This window comes from Papaver somniferum, chromosome 1 (genome assembly GCF_003573695.1).
Source record: "Papaver somniferum cultivar HN1 chromosome 1, ASM357369v1, whole genome shotgun sequence".
Lineage (NCBI taxonomy): Eukaryota > Viridiplantae > Streptophyta > Magnoliopsida > Ranunculales > Papaveraceae > Papaver > Papaver somniferum.
The window spans coordinates 226793386-226813579 of record NC_039358.1 but is presented as its reverse complement, the minus strand read 5'-3'; the positions used below and the strand labels follow the sequence as shown (position 1 = coordinate 226813579).

Below are 20194 nucleotides of genomic sequence, written 5' to 3'. Positions count from 1 at the left end.
GTCAAGCTCTTTTATTTGTAAAAGAACTACGCTGGGCTTGATCCCGTTATGGGTACGTAGGCACCCGCGTGAGTTAATTTTTAGGCGCGGTTCAGTTCCAAAAAATGTAAAAAAAAGTATTTGCCCAACTTAGATGTATTCTTAGTCTAACATTTCTGTAAATATGTAGTAGTTGCTTTTAATAAATCACTTTTGTGTCCTTCGAATGTGTTTAGCAGATGTAGCATAGCGTTACGCACTTTGTTGTCCATTAATCTTTAGACTATATATTGAGTTCGATTAGACCCTACAGAGGGCATGCCCGCAGAGAAAAACCTTAGGCATTTCTCCCACTGAACTAGAATTTTCCACGGCACCAGAGATTTCTATTGTACGATTAGCTACCCTACAATGAGAAGAACATATGGACTAGCGCTGATGTTATCAAGGTTAAAGACGACGAGGTAGGATTCTTGACCCAAGGAGATGCGGCGGATGAGAAGAACGTTTTGTCACTCTGGTACGACAATTTGAAGTTGCTGTTAGTAACCGATGGGGAGAAAGGGTGCAGGTACTTCACCAAAAACTTCAACGGAGCTGTGAAAGCGATTCTAGGTGAACATAGTGGATACTTCAGGAGCTGGTGATGCTTTTGTTGGTTCGTTAATTCGTTTGTTCGGCTGCCAAAGATTCATCAATTCTGAAAGAAGAAAGCAAACTGAGAGAAGCTCTTAGGATGGCTAATGCTTGGGGATAAATCTGTACAACTAGGAAAGGAGCCATTCCAGCACTCCCAGACAATTCTGCTGCACATGAATTCTCTTTTGTTTTGTTTGAAGTTCTTTTTAATACTCAGTAGTACCATTTGATTGGGATAAATGTATGAATCCGCGGCTTGTTAGAATATTTGAAAGCTTCCCAAGCAGTATCAATATCATTCTTATTACATCTAGCTAACCCACAAATACCAGGTACATGACCATCACTATGAAGAGTACTACCACCTTCTTTAGCAATAAGTTTACAGAATCCCATGAATGAAATCAAACTAATTAAAAGAATTCTAAGTAACCAAAAACTAAGAACTGAATAAAGAACATAAAAGAGAGTCATAGAAAGAAGCAGCAGTAAGCCAGTAAGTTAAGGAAACCTAGTAGCACCAGAGAAAACATTACAGAAATGGTAGGTCCGACATAAGAAACACCATGTAGAGCTTCAGACCACCATTCATAACAATTTTAGTTTTATCCAATGTCTCAATTTATCTCCTGAATAAAGATCTAAAATTAGTACAATCCATTCGATATAGTGACAACAACAAATTACCAATTTATAAGAAGAGAAACTTCCACATTGTCAGAAGTAAAGTCTGTGTTGTGCATGTTCCACCTAAAAACCCTTAGGTAAGAAATGCAAATTGGCAAATGCAACAACCAATATATTTTGATTGTCTGTGTTAGGTAACAAACTCATGATCCTAACTAAGTCGGAAATTTGAACCTAATTGTGGCACATTTGGGTGCAAGTCGGGCAAAGTTTATTCAGGACTTTATGGACTCCACCTCCAACGACCATGAAAATTTTACAACTACTTGCTGTCCTTGACATCATCAACTAATCATCACCATGGAATGTAAATAGGTTTTTCTCAATATATCTCTTAGACGAGTTATATATATTTCTTTCACCGAACACAGCACACTATCTGGCAGGCACCATCAATAAAACTCTGACCTTGCACGTCCCTGGAATCTGGGAAATCTATGAAGTTTGTTACGCTAAAAAAATGTATAAATATATAACTAGATAGAATCGTAGATAAAATAGTCTTTTGAGTATCAAATTCTGGTCATCTTTTACAACTAAACCCAGTTTAGGTTAGAAAGGGGTACTCATTTCTTACGAGGTGCGACTAGGTTTCTTCAATCTATTCTTACTGATGTTTCTTTCGATGTCTCCCTCTTTTAGATAATTGTTAGGGGGAAGCCACTTTTACTAGAGGGAAAGCCAGTTTCGGGGTGGATTTATAAAAAAAAGCTTTGCCCTTGCCAACAGCTGAAGTAAAACTATAAGATTCAAGAACATCATCAACGGTATATAGTGGAGAAAAACTTATGAAGACCCACAATAAAATTATAAAATTACCAGAACACTTACGGGTGCCTACATCCATAACAATAACAAGTAAGTTGCTCATTCTGTCTGAAAAATATTAAAATTTCTCAAGGTATACATTCTTTCTTTCTCTCCAAGATTTTGATCAAGATGAATTTAGGTCGAAGATTACTGCAGCTTCATACAAGAGCAATGCTTAATAACTTATATCTACTGCATCATAATACTAAGATAATTATGAGAAATTGTTGTTATGGTTCGGGAGGTTATAATAGAACTAGAATATCAGTACTTGAACGTTTTATAAGGGATGAGTGTAAATCTGGTAAGATTAAGAAGATTGATGATGGTTTGGTATACTTTAATCATTTGATTTTGGAAAAGCCGTTGCCATCTAATGATACATTCTGTCATGTATTGAGTTCCCTATCAAAGATTAAATGTTATTCAGATGTGATTGTGTTGTATAAGAAGATGAATCTGATTGCGGTACAACCAAATATTTATACATTGAGCATTTTAATTAATTGCTATTGTCAATTAGGAAAAGTGAATCATGGGTTTTGTTTGCTTGGAGAAATTATAAAGAGAGGTCATCATATTGATATAGTCACTTACAATACACTGATTAAAGGGTTGTGTATCAAGGATGAGATTGAACAAGCCTTTGAACTGTTTGCTAAAGTTACTCAGGCAGGTATTCAATCTAATGCCTTCACATGTAATACTCTTATACATGGGATATGTAGAACTGGTGAAGTGGGTCTTGCTCTTCAGCTAAAAAACAATATGGTGAAACGGAACTGCAGACCTAATGTTGTTTCATATTGTCTGATTTTAGATACTCTTTGTAAAAGAGGTTTAATTGATGAAGCTCTGGATCTCTTCTCTGAAATGCATCGAGATTCCTATGTTGTCCCAAATGTTGTTGTTTATAGTTCTTTGATTAATGGACTTTGCAATTCAGGATGGTTAAATGAGGCAAAGAGACTATTTAAAGAGATGGCTAGTAGAGGAATCTCTGCGAATGTACCGACTTATAGCTGTATGATTCATGGTCATTGCTTACATGGTCAATGGAAAGAAGCAAGAAGATATTTTGATGAAATGAAGGATCGGGGGATATTACCAGATACAATAACCTTTAGGGTTAAAGGACAAAATGCCCCAAAATGACCCCCAGGTTTGAAAATGCCCCGGACGTTAGGCAAGAAATCAAAATGCCCCAAAACCGTATCAAAATGCCCCATTCTGTTATGTTTTCCGTTTCAGAGCGTTAAGTGGTCAAATGCGTAAGCATGTGGCCCGCACGTGGAAATCGATTGACATTTATACCCTTCTGTTCACCAAGATGAAAATCTAGGGTCCTATTTTCGTCATTTACTGAGATTGCGACACGTGTCGATTACAAAAATGGACGGCGATAGATTTTGGGTTTTACATTTACCGATTTTTTTTAAATGACCACGGTATCCTATTAGCTAGGATCGCGACACGTGGAACATCCTAGCTAATCAACGGCTAGATTTTCCGACCGTTGTGAGATTCCGACCGTTGTAATAACGGTCATTTTTTTTGTCTCCCCTGACTTATAAATTGTGAAGATGATCCAACCAAAAATCAGTAAATTTTTTTTTTTCTTCATAATGGCTGCTACATCAAGCCGGGAATGTGAGATGTGCAACGAAAGAAATCATCAATCAATTGATTGTCATTGGATCTACACAAGGTGTAAATTAGTTCCTTGTAATGGTATTCGTAAACTTTTAAAGGTCAAAGATGGTGCTAATTCAGGGAAGAAATTATTCTCTTGCTCTAATACCATGTGTTCATACTTCGAATGGTTTGATGATGCAATTAAATCCATTGCACCTCAGTACAATGGAGGTTGTAAATCTTGTGTTGGTGATCACAAATTTTCTGATTGTCCTTGGTCACAGACTAGATGTATCAACCCCAAATGCAATTTAAGAAAGGTGAGGATTTTAAACATAGCTCAAACATCATGGAATTATGGTATTGGCTACCTAAAATGCCTAGAATGTGAAGATTTCCAATGGGTTTCTGATGCAATCTTTATGAAGAAACAAAAGCAATTAGATAATATTGAAGATCAAATTTGTGCACAACTAGAGATAAAGTGCACAATTAGAAGATAAAGCACAACCAAAACTCATGTCAGAAAAGGTTAATGTAATGTTATCATATTGGAAGTATTCCTCAGTGTAATGAGCTGAATTAAGAAATAAAACCATGATTGTGTCCATACTTTTTAAACCCATAGATTCATAAATAAAAGTCTGCTAAAACTTTCAACATAAACTAACTAGTAGTATGTCTGCCATTAAAAGACATAGGTCTATAAATGCTAAAAGACATAAAAAGACATAAAATAGGAACCCTGCATTTCTATTGTTGATACTTGGAGTTAGGCTTTCTAACCCTTTTTGATGATGGTTCAGTAATGTTGATTGTTTGGCTAGAAATGTTAACAGTACCATTAAAAATCTGGTTAAAACAGGCACTAGAAGGTGTAGAATAAGTAGATGGTACCTTCCTTTTAGATCCAACATCAACTGCAGTGGAGGAGGATGGTGCAGTTGTATTACACTTTTTCTGGGAACCAGCTGTAGAAGAAGATGGTGTAGTAGCAGCTGCCTTTCCCTTTGAAAATGGTGGTACATCAGCAGTAGCAGTCTTTGATGCAGATGTTGTTGCAGTAGTTGGTGCAGACAAGGCCTTCCTCATCTTCTTTGTTGGTGCAGCAGTAATACAAAACTCATCTCCATTAACAGAACATTCCATTCTAATTCCTTTCTTCTTTGGATTAGAACCAACTGGAGGACCTTGACAGGTAAGGATGTTATGATCAAGACCTTTACATACACTGCACTTTGTTACTCTTTTGGGATGCTTGTTCTTCTCATACCAAGACTTCTTTCTCTTGACACAAGGTATTCCCTTATCTCTCAATCTGTGTGGATGTATAATGTTGATACCAGTCTGCAAACAAAATAGAAGTTAGGGTTAGTAAACTTTAAATGCACAGATCTAGAGAATAAAAAAAATCCATAATAATAATACACTAAAGTAAAAGTACAAAAGTAGATAATATTATTCAATGAAAAGATTCTCAAAAATCAGTAAATTTTTTTGAAATCAGACAATGGAAAAAGTAAAGACTTTTGAAAACAACACCATCACCAAGTGTGTGTACAGCTTGCCAGCAGGAACAAGGTCACCAGCTTGCCAAGTTGCAGCAAGCTTTCTTCTATTTGAAAACAACACCATCACCAAGTGTGTGTACATATCAACCAACTGAGTGACATGCTTGCCTCTGAATTTCAGGGCCATGTTGTTAAAACTTTCTGAAAAGTTGGAGTAGATGTGCTCACAAGCAACATCATGAGGAAACCATGACCTTGCCCAAGACTTCGGTTCTGCATCAATCAGGTATTTGTATGCATCTGGAGATATCTCTGCTATTTCTTGCATGGCCTCCTACAAATAGGTGTCTAAGTTAAATAATCTGATGTAATAAGGCTTGACTAAAAAAATGAACATTCAATATAATCAAACATTTCTTACCTCCCAATGATGATATTTGTATGCCTTTGCAGCCTGCCAAAGAAGCTGTACAAGTCTTGGATTTCTGAATCCTTTGGTCAAGAAATTCTTGTATAGGTGCCTGAAAAAAAATAGATAATAAACAAGGACAAATGTTAATAAATTTCACTGTTAAAATTTTTTTGTTATCTTTAAAAATTATTAAACAAAATTACCAGTCAAAACCAAATGTACCTTAGGCAGTATCTTCATTTATCATTTCTAGACGTTGTGGTTCATTTAAATGCTGACCAAAATCTTCTTCCCACTTAGTTTCTTCCTCTTGAGTGACTTCTTGGCTGGGAATATCTTCATCTGAAGATGCATTCACTGGTGCACTCTGCTCTTCATAAAAGCCACCTACATTGAGATCTTCATTACAATCATTAGGGTCATTACCAACATCTATACCCCTAGCACACATAGAAACCCAATCTTCATAATTCATCTGTTCTTGTGTTTCTTCTTCACTATCATCTCCACTCTCATCCTCACTTTCATCTTCAACATCCTCTTCCTCATCATAGTCCTTAAAGAGAAAGTCAGGCTTGTCATCAGGATGACACTCATCTTGATGTACATTAGGCAAATTCACCTGGTCATCTTCGTACCCCTGTACATGGTTGGCTGCAACAGATGACTGTGTAGGAATACTTTGAGATTCATGAACATGGTTGTCAGCAACAGATGCTTCTGTCAATTCCACTTGCTCTTCATGCTCAAAATCAAGTCTTGTTGGTCTCATATCTTCAAGCCCACTAACAATAGCATATACCAAATCAATTTCACAAACCCTAACCCCAAATCGTAAAGCATATACCAAATCAAACAGATCAAATGTAGAAAGATACTCATCACATGGTTAATCACAAACCCTAAAACGTCAAATTTCTGAACAAAAAACTTACCTGTTCGTCACCGGGAAGAGAAAACCTGCCTCTTATCTACTCCGTCTCATTTATCTTATCGATCTGCAGTTCCCTTTGTCATTCCGGGATATCAATCTCTCAATCTATCGATCTCTCGATCTCTCTCGCCTGTAACCCTATCGCTCTCTGAACTATCTGGGAAAATTTTCGATTCCTTTCTGTGGCTGAAAATCGACACAGATGAAGATAATACCTGTAGCACACGTACGAAACACACGTTTGCTACAGGTGTCAGTCCTTGACCACGTGTCCTTGAAATAGATTCCCACGTGTTAAGAGAACCATATCAGTACGTGTAGGGTATTTTTTCTTGCGAAGGGCAAAAATGAAAAATCACACTATAGTTGACTGGTCAAAGGTAGTGAAAATGCCCCAATTTTGACCAAAATTTGAAAACTAACGGAATGGGGCATTTTCATTTCTTACCTAACGTCGGGGGCATTTTCAAACCTGGGGGTCTATTTTGGGGCATTTTGTCCTTTAACCCTAACCTTTAATATATTAATTGATTCACATTGTAAAGTTGGGTTTATGAGAGATGCTCGGGGGTTATTGGAATTGATGGAGAAGATAAACATAAAACCCAATCAGATGACTTATAATTCAATGATCAAAGGTTTGTGTTTGTCAGGTCGGATACAAGAAGCGAATAAATTGTTTGACTGGATGGTGGATAAGGGCCTCGAGACAAATGACTTCACCTACAATGTGTTAATCGATGGGTGTTGCAAAATTAGTAGGTTGGATGAAGCAATGCAGTTATTCGAGAAAATGAAACGAAACGGATTAGAACCCACAACAATTACTTACAATACACTATTAGCAGGACTTTACGGAGATGGTAGAGTTAACACTACAAAATATTTGTTCGATGAGATGCAAATTTTTGGGTTATCTCTAAAAGTTTGATTACTGCAAGAATGGAAAAATGGAGGAGGCAATAGAAACATACACATAGTGTGGGAACATAAATCCCGATACCAAAATCCTGACTTTTCTGTGCCAAAGACATGTGATTACGCAAAAAGTAACAAAGACAATATTGGACATCCTAAGCATACATATGCCTTTTAACAACTACTTGGTGCCATCGAAAACGGGTACTCGTGGGAATTAATATAAAGGTTTTGTGAAATAAGCTAGCTTCACTTCCCCTTAATAGGTGTTCTGGTTAAACAGCATCATCTTTTCTTGCAATTTGCAGTTACCATTAACATCTTGTAAGCATATGGTTATCTTTAAAACCACAACGAAGTATATATGTCCAAAACCTGTAATCATGAACCATGAAGGGGTTTCTAATAAAGAATTATGTTTTGGCATTTAGTGTGATTATTGATTAGAGCTTAATTGTAGATGTAGGTAAATTCACTGTCACTCAACTAAGTCTCAAAATATTACTTATACAGTATCATGTATTGTGGATTTTGGAAGAAAGTGATTGGACAGTCCTAGGAAAATCTATCTTCTTCTTTTTTGATAAGTACTAGGAAAATCTATCAGTTCTGAACATTAGTTGAGTAGTGAGACAATGAAAGTGGACATAAGTGACTGGATTCTTCTTTCTGCGAAAAAGAACTCTCTTGAATGACACTTTGTAAGGATTCTAAGCATAAAAAAGAGATTTTGTGAAAAGAAGTTGTGATTTTCTTTTGAATTAGTAATATCAAACATGGTGCAATGCATGTAATATTGTTCTTTCTTAAATTATTGTAAATTTTTTTAAATTTAGTATTGGTTATCAAAAATATTTTTCTTTGATTGAGGGTTGTATTTAATTAAAAAGAAGGTTGTATTTAGTCAATACTTGTAACAATCCTTTTTTTTTTTTTGAATTATAAGTTTAAGTTTCATAGGATTCGGCAGTTTTCTAGAGGAAAAAAACTATTAAAACGGGTTTAATTGTTATTATAATCCTAAACTAAACCAACCTTCTTAGATTGAATCAGACTGAAATTCTAACAGAACTAAGTTATTGTGAACTATATAAAGAAAACTACTCAGTATACAACATCGAAAACCAAAAAAAAACTGGTAAGACAAATTTGAAGGTCTTCCACGGGATGCTAGTTTTGTAGATTTTCATCATCACAATTACCCCTTTCTTCTTATTCATTATTCTCAAATAAATTGCTACATCATATTTTAGATCTCGTTATTGAGTTTAGCTAATAATAATGGGAGAATATCACGATCCGTCGACGACTCCGCTACTAATCAACGTCAAGGAGGAGCGTATAGATATTCCGATTAACACAAAGCAGTCGGATGAAGAATCGGCATTGGATGAGAAGGAAATTCTAGGAACTTCTACCTTCTTTAAAACTTGTTTCAATGGCATGAATGCTTTATCTGGTGAGTTTCATATTTTTTGTTTAAATTTAAATTATGTGATTTGATTTGCTCAGATTTGTTTTTTTTTTCCTTCTGAAATTATCATAACTAAACGGTTACACATCCATACAACGAACAAGGATTAGAAGTGATATTCCTTAGTTTCCTCCTAAAGATGAGTGATTTTGATTGACCAAGCAAAATCCATTAGGGTTTTGTTCAGTTGAAGGAGGTAATGCTGCAACGTGGACTCACTTTTGTTAGCCCTTACTCAGATATGTATAAATAGGACGAACATGCTACTAGGTGCCATCATTGATGGTGTTGTACCCTGCCTGGTAAGTGGCACCTAACACTATGTCCCAACGAAGTAGATCTGCATGCTGGAGTGCTTTTAATGTTACATTAAATGATTTCTCGAAACACTATAATGAAGTCTGTGTGTAATGTATTGCTTTCAGGAGTAGGGATACTATCAGTACCTTATGCGCTAGCATCAGGAGGATGGTTAACTTTAGTACTTCTTTTTGTTGTCGCGGCTGCAACATTCTACACTGGGTTACTAATGCGGAGATGTATGGATGTGAGTTCAAAGATAAAAACGTATCCAGATATTGGCGAGTATGCTTTTGGGAAGAAAGGAAGAATGATAGCATCTACTTTTATGTACTTAGAATTGTATGTGGTTGCAACAGGATTTTTGATACTAGAAGGTGATAACTTAAGTAACCTGTTTCCAAACATGAGTTGCACATTAGCCGGTGTTAAAGTATACGGACAACAGGGATTCGTTATGCTCGTAGCCGTTATAATTCTCCCATCAATGTGGTTGACTGACTTGAGAAAAATTTCTTATATATCTGCAACCGGGGTTTTAGCTTCTGTACTCATCGTTCTTTCTGTATTTTGGGTTGGTGCCGAAGATACTGGTTTTCGTGCAAAGGGAAGGTTTTTTAATTTACATGGAATTCCTTCTGGTGTTAGTTTGTATACCTTCTGCTTCTGTGCACATCCCGTTTTTCCAACATTATATACTTCAATGAAAGATAAAAGACAATTCTCCAAGGTATGTATGACATGAAGATAAGACTTTTTTTTTTTTTTTAGTAGAAGCTACTGCTTAAGTGAAGAAAATACTAACTTTTGCCTGGTATTTCTTGCAGGTTTTGCTGGTTTGCTTTGCTCTATGTACGATAAGCTACGCTACAATGGCTGTTATGGGTTATTTAATGTTCGGTGAACATATAAAATCTCAAGTCACACTGAACCTACCAATTGACAAAATCTCTTCAAAGATAGCAATCTACACAACTTTAGTCACTCCCATTGCAAAATATGCATTAATGGCAACACCAATCGTAAATGCCATTGAAAGCTCTTCGGGGTTTAACTACAACAACAAGACCATGAGTCTTGTAATCAGAACCATGTTTTTAATTACCTCCGTTATAGTAGCTTTAGCTATTCCATTTTTCGGGTATCTAATGTCTCTCGTTGGAGCGTTTCTAAGTGCAACAGCTTCAATTATTATTCCTTGTTTGTGTTACTTGAAGATCATGGGAACATATCGAAGATGGGGATACGAATTGGTGATTATCATCGGGATTATTTTGATGGGTATTTCAGTTGTAATTATAGGTACTTATACATCTCTTATACAGATTGCAAGTGAGTTCCACTTGAGCTTTTGATTTCTTCTTCTTTAAAATGAGAGTTTATAATTCAATTTTGCATTGTAATCTCCACAACTTTTCTTAATCAAAAGTGGCTTTTGAATTGTGGAGCAGTTGCTTAACCCATCATTTAATCATGGTTGGGAATATTGTCGCTAAATTTGATGTTTAGACCCAGTGTATTATTATTCATGGAGCACTTCTCCACCTCTTTAAATGTGTTGACAGAAAATCGTAAGAAGAAAAAGTACATTCGAGACATTGAAAATCCTTAGCGCATATATGCCTTGGTGTTACTGACATCATTATCCAAACCATAAACTGGACAAACTGAATACACTTGTGCTTAGTACTCAAAAACACAAAATAACCCTTATTTGTTTGGTTCATGAAAAGAGGACGAAGAATACAACCATTAGAGCATATGCATGCGTTAACGGAGCAGCAGGATCATCTAATTTTTTTCTCTCATTACTGTCCCCCTACTCTTCCTAATCAGTATTCACAATTCCATTAGGTATAGTGCGTTGACGTATCTCTGGTAATTCTGTATCAGCGTCACCTTTCTCAACATCTCCAGATTCTCCACCATTTTCATTATCAGAAGTTCTCACGATTTGATTTTTCATCTCCTCGTGTTTACTCCACAAAACAACATATAGTCCTAATAGTATCATAGCAGTTCCAACAGCACTGCACACACCAACAATACAAAGCATTTTAGTTCTCTAATTCAATCCAAGAAATATATGGTGAAATTGGAATGTTAAATACCTTCGGACGTATAATTTTTCGTCTAGTATAGCCCAACCAAGAAAAGCAACCACAGCCAATGCCAATGGGTTAAACATAGACACATAGAGAGGGCCTCGTTTAGATATACACCATGGTATTACGATGAATGCTAGTGCTGATGCAAAAGCTGCCTGAGATTTTTATCAACCAATTCAGTTGAAATAATCAATGATGAATTCAGTATACTGATAATTATGAAAATGATTAATGAACTTACACTATACAAACAAGCAACGATTCTGGTTGCAGATGCGAGTGACCATGCTGCAACACTGTGATCTTTATATAATCCAAAAAGCACACACTGAATACTAGCCATGCCACACATTATAGTTGCCGTGGAATATGGTGCCACAAATGTTGCATTCATTTTTGTCTGGAGGAAACAATTGAATCATTGATTTTCATTAGCGATTAATCTATTGATTGTTGAATAAGAAAAATGATATCACAACAACGAATACTTACTTGTATGATAAACCAGATAGACCAACAAAGAACAGCTACGAAAACAAATACTGGACCAATGAGACTGCTAGATTTACCGGAAGCAGAGTTATGTTCTGAGATTATTTTCTCTGCAAACCTCCAATGCAGAGTTGATTTTCCCAAGTTAATAAGGCTCCCTTTGTAAAATGACATTAGCATGGCTCCTCCTACGGAGACAACCGTTGCTAATACCTTCGCAATCCCTGAAAGCCTCTTTATACGGATTGTCTCCATTCTACGCAACCACAATAAATAATAAATTAGCCACTATTCGCCAGTAATGACACTACCAAAAGGTTAAAAAAATAAAATAAGAAAATGAAAAAGGTATTGCATATCAATGTACCGGAATGGGATAGCTATTATGAAAGTAATTGCTGGTGATAGATTAAGCAATGCACAGGCAATGGTTGGCGTCGAATTTTTAAGGCCTGCGAAATAGAAGTATTGATGCAATGTCCCCCTGCTCATCATTCAAATGCAACTTCCATTTTAGTTGAATTGTATTAACAACACGATACAAATAGAGAATTCATGAAAAATTATGCAGCTCACCCGAACAAGGAACACAAGAAGAGCTGGAAGGCCATATGTTTTGTTAACTTCGGCAATTTTTTCCTGTTATAGACAAAAACAGCAACATTTCCGTCAATGTTATCAGAACCGGACCGGACCAAGTCCGGTTCTGGAAAAACTGATCAATACTGAAAACATTTTCTTTTTGAATCAGCACGCCTACACCATTTGATTTTGAATCCAACAATCCAAACCTCTAGAAGCAAACATTTGATGCAATATACAGATATCAAAAACTTAAAACCTTTCCATAAGAACACATTGACAGAAAACGAGTTGGGGGTCTAGACTGATAAAAAAAGAAGTGTGGCGATATAAAGAATGGTCTGCAACTCAATATAGTCATTTGTATATTTTATTTGATTTTGAAGAAAATCTAAATTCAAATAAATTCCTCGTGTAGGTTCTTGTGGTTCCAGTTGCCATGGAGGCATGGATCAAAGGAAAATGTTCTTCTGTATATGTCAATAGTTGATTTGCATTAATATCAAAATGTACAACATAATGATATATACACCCTTAATCTTCCATTAATGTACACGCGATATAGCTGTGAAAAATAAAAAGCAACACAATATCAGAGATTTTATGCAACAAAAAATAGGGATTGTTCATTTTTTGTTGGCAAAACACGCATAAATTTAATGAAATCTTTCGCAGGAACAGAAAGCAGTAATCGAAATCAGAGCGTATATATGACCTACATTCATAATCATGAACAAAAAATTCAATCAAGGCAAAACAATGTTAAATTAACCAATTGAAACGAGTTATTTTATTACCTTTCGAAGAAAAAAGCAAATGGAGCGAGGACGACAGTAGCAAAGATTTGTCGATAGGCGACCATGACATTCGGGTGCATGCCAGTATCAAGAGCCAGCTTGCCTAATATATTATTACCCGCAGATACAAATTGAAGCAAAATCATTGCTAAAATAGGCAATAGATCTCTTGAATCCATTTTGATCGAATTGTGCTCAGAAGAGACGAACGAAGACTTGGGGTGTGAGTGCTGAGGAGAAGAGAAATGCGTTGAGAGGGTGCAGGGGTAATAGAGAGATGAAGGGAATATATACTTGTGAGACGAGACTAAAGTACTTAAACATAAAACCCTAGAATCTTAAAAGCCTATCAGATCTCCCTAAACTTATGGAATCACATAAAAAAGAAGGAAAAGAAATAATTAACATGAGTACGCACCACCTATTGCCTGTCATCAGATTTTGCATCTATTTATTGTGCATATCCTACTGTTGGAATTGTATTAATTAGTAATCAAATTCATGCTTTTTATTGTCATTGATTCAGGTGATCTTAATCCTGGCTTGATCAGGGTATACCCAATTTTAAGTGGATTTTTTTTAAAGATTTTAGGGGGAGTCCTAATGGGTAAGTTACAAAAATACCCTTATCCTTTATAATCCTATTACCCTAAATGAGTTTTATTATTTTCATTTCATCTTCCTTCTTCTCTTCTTCTTCTCCTCCACAACCGTACCGGCTCTCTTCTTCTTCTCCATCAAAACTCGAAACTCGTCGATTAATTCATCGAAATCGTCGATTCGAAAACTCCGATTAATCTTCAACAATGGATCCGCCAAGACGTAAAGCTACTCGTATGAAAGACGCTAATCGAAAACCCAATGAGTATAACCCTGGAATTGCAAGTTTGGTTCAAAACAAAGTGAAGAAAAAAATGGTTGAAGAAGAAGAATTCGTAGCCGCTGAAACACGAGAAATGGTGCGATTAAGAAAGTAAGGGCATACTTAAACTCACTCTAGTACTTCAATTTCATGTTTGCATGTCAAATTAGGTCAGAAAAATCGAAATTGTGAATTGGCAGTTGCGACGCCGGCAAGGAATTATGTTATCGACCCTGCCGACTTTTGATATTTAGGATTTGGCCGGCAGGCTCTTAGGTTGAAGATCTTACCGGCTGTTGAATAACTGTAACTGGTACTTCCAGGGTCGACAAGTTATTCACACTAAGACCCTGCCGGCGACAGTTTTTTTAAGCCGGGTTGGTTATATATTTTTATCTTGCCGGCTATATTTCGTTTTTTTGTGTGTCTCCTTATTCCTTGAATTTTAAAAGTCGGAATGGTATTTGGATAAAACCATGCCGGTTGTGTGTTAGCCAGAAATGTGTGTGTAATGGACCTTGCCGACTGGTTTTGTCGAAAATCCTTGTATCTACTGTGTTCATATTTGTTATTAGCCGGCAGGTTATGTGAATATTACCCTGCCGGCCTCTATTTAGCCGGCATACATTATTTAGTCGACCCTCCCGACTTTTGTGTAGCCTACAAGGTTATATTTTTCGACCCTGCCGACTTATGTATTTTTTTCTTCATCGTTCTTGTTCAGGTTGCAAAAGGCAAATAATAAAGCTCTGAAAGCTCTTAGTCCTCCTTCAAGACCTCCTCGTGTTGGTGAAAAACTCTTGACTTCAACACATAGAGGGGCATACTTGTGCCGGGAACACTCAAGATCCGTGTACCGAATGATTCTGAAACACCATCGGAACCCAGTGATCTAGACGAGACTCCAGATGAAGACCAATCATTTTCATCTGGTAGAAGAGGTGATGATGATGATGTTGATGAAAGCACTCCGGCTGCTGGAGGAGGTAACAATGATGATGATGATGGTGATCAAGAAATGCCTAATGTTGAGGAGGTGATGATGATGATGATGGTAATGGAGATAAAGATAAGGATATCGAAGATGAAATTATTGAAGAGGCAGTGGAAGAAGAAGAAGAAGAAGAAGAAGAAGAAGAAGAAGAAGAAGAAGAAGAAGAAGGAGAAGGAGATGGAGAAGGAGATGGAGAACAAACTCTATCTATTGTTCAATAAATCGAAGCTTCAACTTCAACTGAAACCGTAAATAAGAAGAGGGTGATCACTAAACCAGCTGATTCCCACATGTCTCCCCCTCACTTGATGCTTACACTGAAAAAAGGTGAGCCTTCAAGGGGGACCCCAGCAGATGGTGGAAATGTTTTTTTTGGATACAAAGACTCATGGGCATGTACGATCCATAATACTATAGTAAGTAATCTCAATCCGTCTTTGTTTTTTATTTAAGTGTGTAACTATCTTAAATTTGCGTCAAGTGTTTGTATTTCTTTTCACTTTTTTTTTTTTGGTATTTAGGATCACAAGCATGGCGTCCGTCTCATGAGGCGCTAAGCTTCATGTTTAGTGACTAAGACTTGGAATCTTGAGGATGAATGTGAGGAGGTGAAAGTGATTGTCAAGAACTCCGGGTTGTGGCATGCGGTGGAGAGTTCGAATATTGAGCATGATAGAGTTACCGTATCTGCATTTTGTGAGAGGTTCTACGGAGAGACTGGTACAATGTTATTCCCATTCGGTGAGATGGCGATAACTCCCGATGATGCTCATTAAAATATAGCCCTCGAGGTTGAGGGAAAAGAAGTCAGTGAAGGCTTTTATAGTAAGTTTTATTTCAAGGATATTTACAAATTGAGCCAGAAATTGTTCGGTTGGAATCCGATTGAGACGGAGTCTATACTTGAGAAGAAGGATGGTCGTCTAAGCAAGAAGTTTAATCTGAAGAAGTTGAGGGGCACATTTTGTGAGACAAAGAAAATCTTTGATAAGGAAGGAAGGGTGAACCCGGTGCGAATCAATGCTACCGCGTCAGCTTATTTGCTATACGTCCTAGGCAACTGTATCTTCCCCGACAGTTCCGGAAGCTTGGTCGACGCCAGTTATATGCAACTATTGGATCCCTTAGATAAGATGCATGAGTATTCTTGGGGTAATGCGGTGGTCTCCTTCTTGAACAATGAGTTTACAAAGAGTTCTAAGGAACTCACTGCGCAAGTTAACGGAAACATATGTCTCTTCTAGGTAATTTTATTGTCTAAATCATTTATATTTGCAAAATTCTCGTAAGATAAGATTCTTACTAAACTTTTTTTTTTTTTGCATAGGTTTGGATATATGAGCACTTCCCTTATTTGGTGAAAGACAACTCCTACTTCAAAGTGGATGCGAATGTTGCGGTTGATAAGCCAAGAGCGCAAAGGTACAGTTTTAAGGGTACTCAGGATAAGGAAATGCCGCAAAATCTTATCAAACTCCGAATCACCATCGACAAATTGACTGAGGATGATGTGATATTTGATCCGTATCAAGATGCTAGAAATCAAGGTTTAATCCAAAGGAGAGATGAAGTTGCATTATACTATGGACCCTTGTTGTTGAATATCCAATGGATATTCAATGTACGATCCACATCGGGTAATGCGATAATTGGGTTACGTCCAAGAAGAACCTCATTTTGATGAAGATAAGATGTTCTTTACTGTCAAAGTCTGACTGCACCACGTCCCAAAAAATTATTAACGTCTCTTACGCTCCATCGCTAGAACATTGGGACGAAAGAAGTGGTTCCTGTACCACGTCCCGGAGTGCTTTTGGACGAGGTGACCACCGGTCATGAAGCTAGTGATAAATGCATGACGTGGTACTTGGGTTGGGCTCGTCCTACTGTGATAAGGAAATGACTGCTGAAGATTTGGCTCGTATGAGGAAGTTGGCATCGAAAGACCCAACAACAAGTCTTAAGTTCTTTATTTTAGAGTTGCTCTTACTGTTTTAAGATTACATTATCAAATCATTCTATTAATTTTTTGTTGTTTATTTGAAAATAGAAGGAGCATTTGAAGAGCCTTCTGAGGGTGATGTGTTGCGCGAGAGAAAGATGATAGACTTTGTCGATTGAGGAGCAAAGCAAGCACATTGACTTTGCTAGCAATGTTGACAATGAGGATGCTACTGAAATTTTCAAGCAAGCTGATGCTAAAGTAAAGAGGGAAGAAAAAGCACGGAGGGAAGCACAAGCCAAGATGAATACTGACAAAAAGAAGACTCGTAGTGGTCGTGGTGGTGAAGGTAGTAGTAGTAGTGGTGTTCCTAAACGGGGTCGTGGTCGTGGTGGTGAATGAATGCAGTCTCTAGTTTATTTCTTTATGTTGTGTTGGACAAATATTAAGGTTAACGGTTGGACAAATATTTTTTTTTAAGGTTTATGGGACATGTTTTCGTATTTTGGACAACAAGTGTTGGATTTCTAGTTGTTGAATGAATGGTTTGTTTAGCTATGTAAAGTTTCAGTACTTATGCCGGCATGCTTTTTTTAAGTTACAGTGCCGACCATACCAGAGCCGGCAAGGTTTTGAACTGTCAGACTGCTATTACGAAGCCGACAGGGTATTATATTATCGACCCTGCCGGCTATGTGTTGCAGCAAATACCTTCTCATGATGCCTAAAATCATCATAAGGTCGGCATAGTTAAAAATTATGTTCCTTGCTGACCACATCAAAGCCGGCACACTAGTGACCAAATACCGTTCCGACGGTTAAACAGAAAATTGCATGAAATCCTGATGCCTAAAAGTCAGAAGGTCGGCATGGTTATAAATTATGTTCCTTGCCGGCCACATTATAGCCGGCACTCTAGTGACCAAATACCGTTCTGACGGTTAAACAGAAAATTGCATGAACTCCTGATGCCTAAAAGTCATAAGGTCGGCATGGTAACAAAATTTCTACCCTGCCGACTTTATGATAGCCGGCATTCTACTGACCAAATACATTTCCGGCGGTTACACAGAAGAAAATGTTCTCTTGATGCCTAAAATCAGCATAAGGTCGGCATGTTGACAAAATTCCGACACTGCCGGCCAGACTTAGTCGGCATATTTGGGAAACAGAAACCTCGCCGGCGAATTCAAAATTCAAATTTTTGCAAGTACAATTGCATTGATTGGCTTGTACTTATGCACTATAACGGCCAAATTTGGGCACCATCCTATAAATACACTACTTCTCTCTACAAAACAACACACAGCTATTTGCATATACTCTCCAAAGCTCATATCATCATACACTCCATCTAACTCACTCAATAGCTCTCTACATAAAAAAAAATGTCTTCATTTGATTCTAATGAAGATTTGGCAATCACCAAATCTTGGTACGCAGAAACTCGAGTTAGACATGAGTCCTCCGTAAGGGTGGATGCCGTAACCTTTTGGGCTAGGGTACACAATAAATTTAGGCAAGAATTTGGGAATCCTAATGGAAGAAGTATTCAACAAGTCCATGATACGCACTTAGTCATCGAAAATGCGATACTCGCTTTTTTAGCTCTCCAACCCCATATTTTCAACGCTACCAACTTCAACTTGTCCATTGAACAATTTGTAAGTGTTTTGTGGTTTATTTTACGTGATCCATGTTGTTTGATCTTCCTACTAAACACCACTAACAAATTAAGTTTGTGTTTTGTTTTTGTAGCATGAAGCCGTGAAAGCGCGCTACTTGGAGGAAAAGTGGGAAGCATTCGCATTCGATGCAAGCTATGAATTCATGGTCTCTAAAATCCCAGAGTATGCCCCGGACTTCATGCAGCCCGGAGATGAATGGGATTCCTCCAACGAAGATTGATGGTTTTAGTGTAGGTTTTGTGAGTAGATCTCTATGTAAACCCTCGCGAGACTATAACTCGTCCACTAGGGTCGCCTAGGGGTTCAAAGGCTTGATGCACATGATAAGTGCATTCGTTTTTCCGTCGACAAGGAGTTGGGTTTTATGTTTCAATCAATGTAGTAACCAAAATTGCATGAATACAGTGAATTACATCTTCCCATATTCTGTTTTATGTTTGGTATAAGTACAAGTCGGCAAGGTGATAAATCCTTAGCATGCCGACTACAGGTCAGCCGACAATGTTATAAATTATGTGCATGCCGGCTATATGATAGACGACATGGTATGAAATATTTACATGCCGACTGTAGGATTGCTGGCCCAAGATAGTCGGCATAATCTTCATTCAAAGAGCATTCCGGCCTAAAAAGGGTCGATATTTTCTTCATCCAAGGACCATGCCGGATGTATTTTGTCGGCATGTTATTCAAACGTCGACCATGCCGGCGAAACATAGCCGACACCTTATTCAAACGTCGACCTTTCCGACCATTCACATTTTCAAAACAAATTTTTTTGATCGAAATCGAACTCATAAGACAGATTAAAGGTTTAATCTACTGAATTCATAATTTCAAAATTTTAATCTAAACTCAATTAATTAACCTAATCAGAATTTTTAGTGTTAATTAAACAAGGGCATATTAGCCATTTAAAAAATACAAGGTTAAGGGGTGGCTTCTTTTACTTCATAATGTCTTGGCTTTTGTCTCATTAGGTATACCCCAATTAAGCCAGGATCTTAATTCCATTAATTGAGCAAGATTTCAGGGATTTTTTTTTTTTTACTTTTACTCGTGCTAGAGATTTCAGTAATTAACATGGGTCTGGACTGGAGACTCAGGAGTTAGAGCCATTGCATATTTGTATTGAAAGTTGAAGATGTTGTTGAGAGCATCTCCAACATAAGGTTATAATTTTATTTTTATACGACACCTAGGATTTTAGACCCCCATTTAAACTAAAACCATCTCGAATAGTAGGTCCTAAAAAGTAGGAGGGATGCAATACTAAATAAGAATGGTCTTGAAGAAAATGTTAACTACACCTTCGGATGTACCTCCATGTCATGTCTTTTCTTTTAATAATAAATTCTAAGGAATAAAATTCTCTACTGTTGGAGATATTTTTTAGGCATGAGGTCCTAAATTTACTCTCTGGATATACC

The 20194-nt window shown here is 37.1% G+C and overlaps 3 protein-coding genes across 4 annotated transcripts; 2 read left to right on the top strand and 1 right to left on the bottom strand.

Annotated features, from left to right (window-relative positions):
* Positions 1-2331: 2331 nt before the first annotated feature.
* LOC113362547 (pentatricopeptide repeat-containing protein At1g64100-like) lies at positions 2332-7538 on the top strand. Its single transcript, XM_026605207.1, has 4 exons — positions 2332-3243; positions 3867-4110; positions 4659-4853; positions 7153-7538. Exons 1-4 carry the CDS (start codon positions 2332-2334, stop codon positions 7536-7538), a joined length of 1737 nt encoding a protein of 578 aa, XP_026460992.1.
* A 1120-nt stretch (positions 7539-8658) lies between these two features.
* LOC113317808 (amino acid transporter AVT1I-like) lies at positions 8659-10804 on the top strand. The gene is made up of 3 exons (XM_026565935.1): positions 8659-8984; positions 9425-10029; positions 10127-10804. Exons 1-3 carry the CDS (start codon positions 8807-8809, stop codon positions 10652-10654), a joined length of 1311 nt encoding a protein of 436 aa, XP_026421720.1. The 5' UTR covers positions 8659-8806; the 3' UTR covers positions 10655-10804.
* Positions 10805-10871: 67 nt separating this feature from the next.
* Positions 10872-13499, bottom strand: LOC113317818 (WAT1-related protein At1g09380-like). 2 transcript variants are annotated; one of them, XM_026565943.1, is made up of 7 exons: positions 13279-13499; positions 12476-12538; positions 12267-12383; positions 11900-12155; positions 11649-11807; positions 11411-11562; positions 10872-11329 (listed from the first exon to the last, which is right to left on the bottom strand). In XM_026565943.1, the coding sequence occupies exons 1-7, from the start codon at positions 13455-13457 to the stop codon at positions 11128-11130; spliced, it is 1128 nt and encodes a 375-aa protein (XP_026421728.1). In that variant the 5' UTR covers positions 13458-13499; the 3' UTR covers positions 10872-11127. The 2 variants fall into 2 exon arrangements, with proteins under 2 accessions (XP_026421728.1, XP_026421736.1); XM_026565951.1 differs by having other exon boundaries at positions 12476-13046; positions 13279-13340.
* Between the last annotated feature and the right edge of the window lie 6695 nt (positions 13500-20194).

Excerpts from the sequence above, each read along its gene's own strand:
- LOC113362547 (XM_026605207.1), top strand. The coding sequence starts at position 2,332 with ATGAGAAATTGTTGTTATGGTTCGGGAGGTTATAATAGAACTAGAATA. Across the intron at positions 3,244-3,866 it reads CAGATACAATAACCTTTAGG|GTCAAAGATGGTGCTAATTC; the intron begins GTTAAAGGACAA and ends AAACTTTTAAAG. Across the intron at positions 4,854-7,152 it reads CTTCCTCATCTTCTTTGTTG|TTGGGTTTATGAGAGATGCT; the intron begins GTGCAGCAGTAA and ends CACATTGTAAAG.
- LOC113317808 (XM_026565935.1), top strand. The coding sequence starts at position 8,807 with ATGGGAGAATATCACGATCCGTCGACGACTCCGCTACTAATCAACGTC. Across the intron at positions 8,985-9,424 it reads TGGCATGAATGCTTTATCTG|GAGTAGGGATACTATCAGTA; the intron begins GTGAGTTTCATA and ends TATTGCTTTCAG. Across the intron at positions 10,030-10,126 it reads ATAAAAGACAATTCTCCAAG|GTTTTGCTGGTTTGCTTTGC; the intron begins GTATGTATGACA and ends TATTTCTTGCAG.
- LOC113317818 (XM_026565943.1), bottom strand. The coding sequence starts at position 13,457 with ATGGATTCAAGAGATCTATTGCCTATTTTAGCAATGATTTTGCTTCAA. Across the intron at positions 12,384-12,475 it reads TTCTTGTGTTCCTTGTTCGG|GGGGACATTGCATCAATACT; the intron begins GTGAGCTGCATA and ends AATGATGAGCAG. Across the intron at positions 12,156-12,266 it reads ATAATAGCTATCCCATTCCG|AATGGAGACAATCCGTATAA; the intron begins GTACATTGATAT and ends GTGGTTGCGTAG.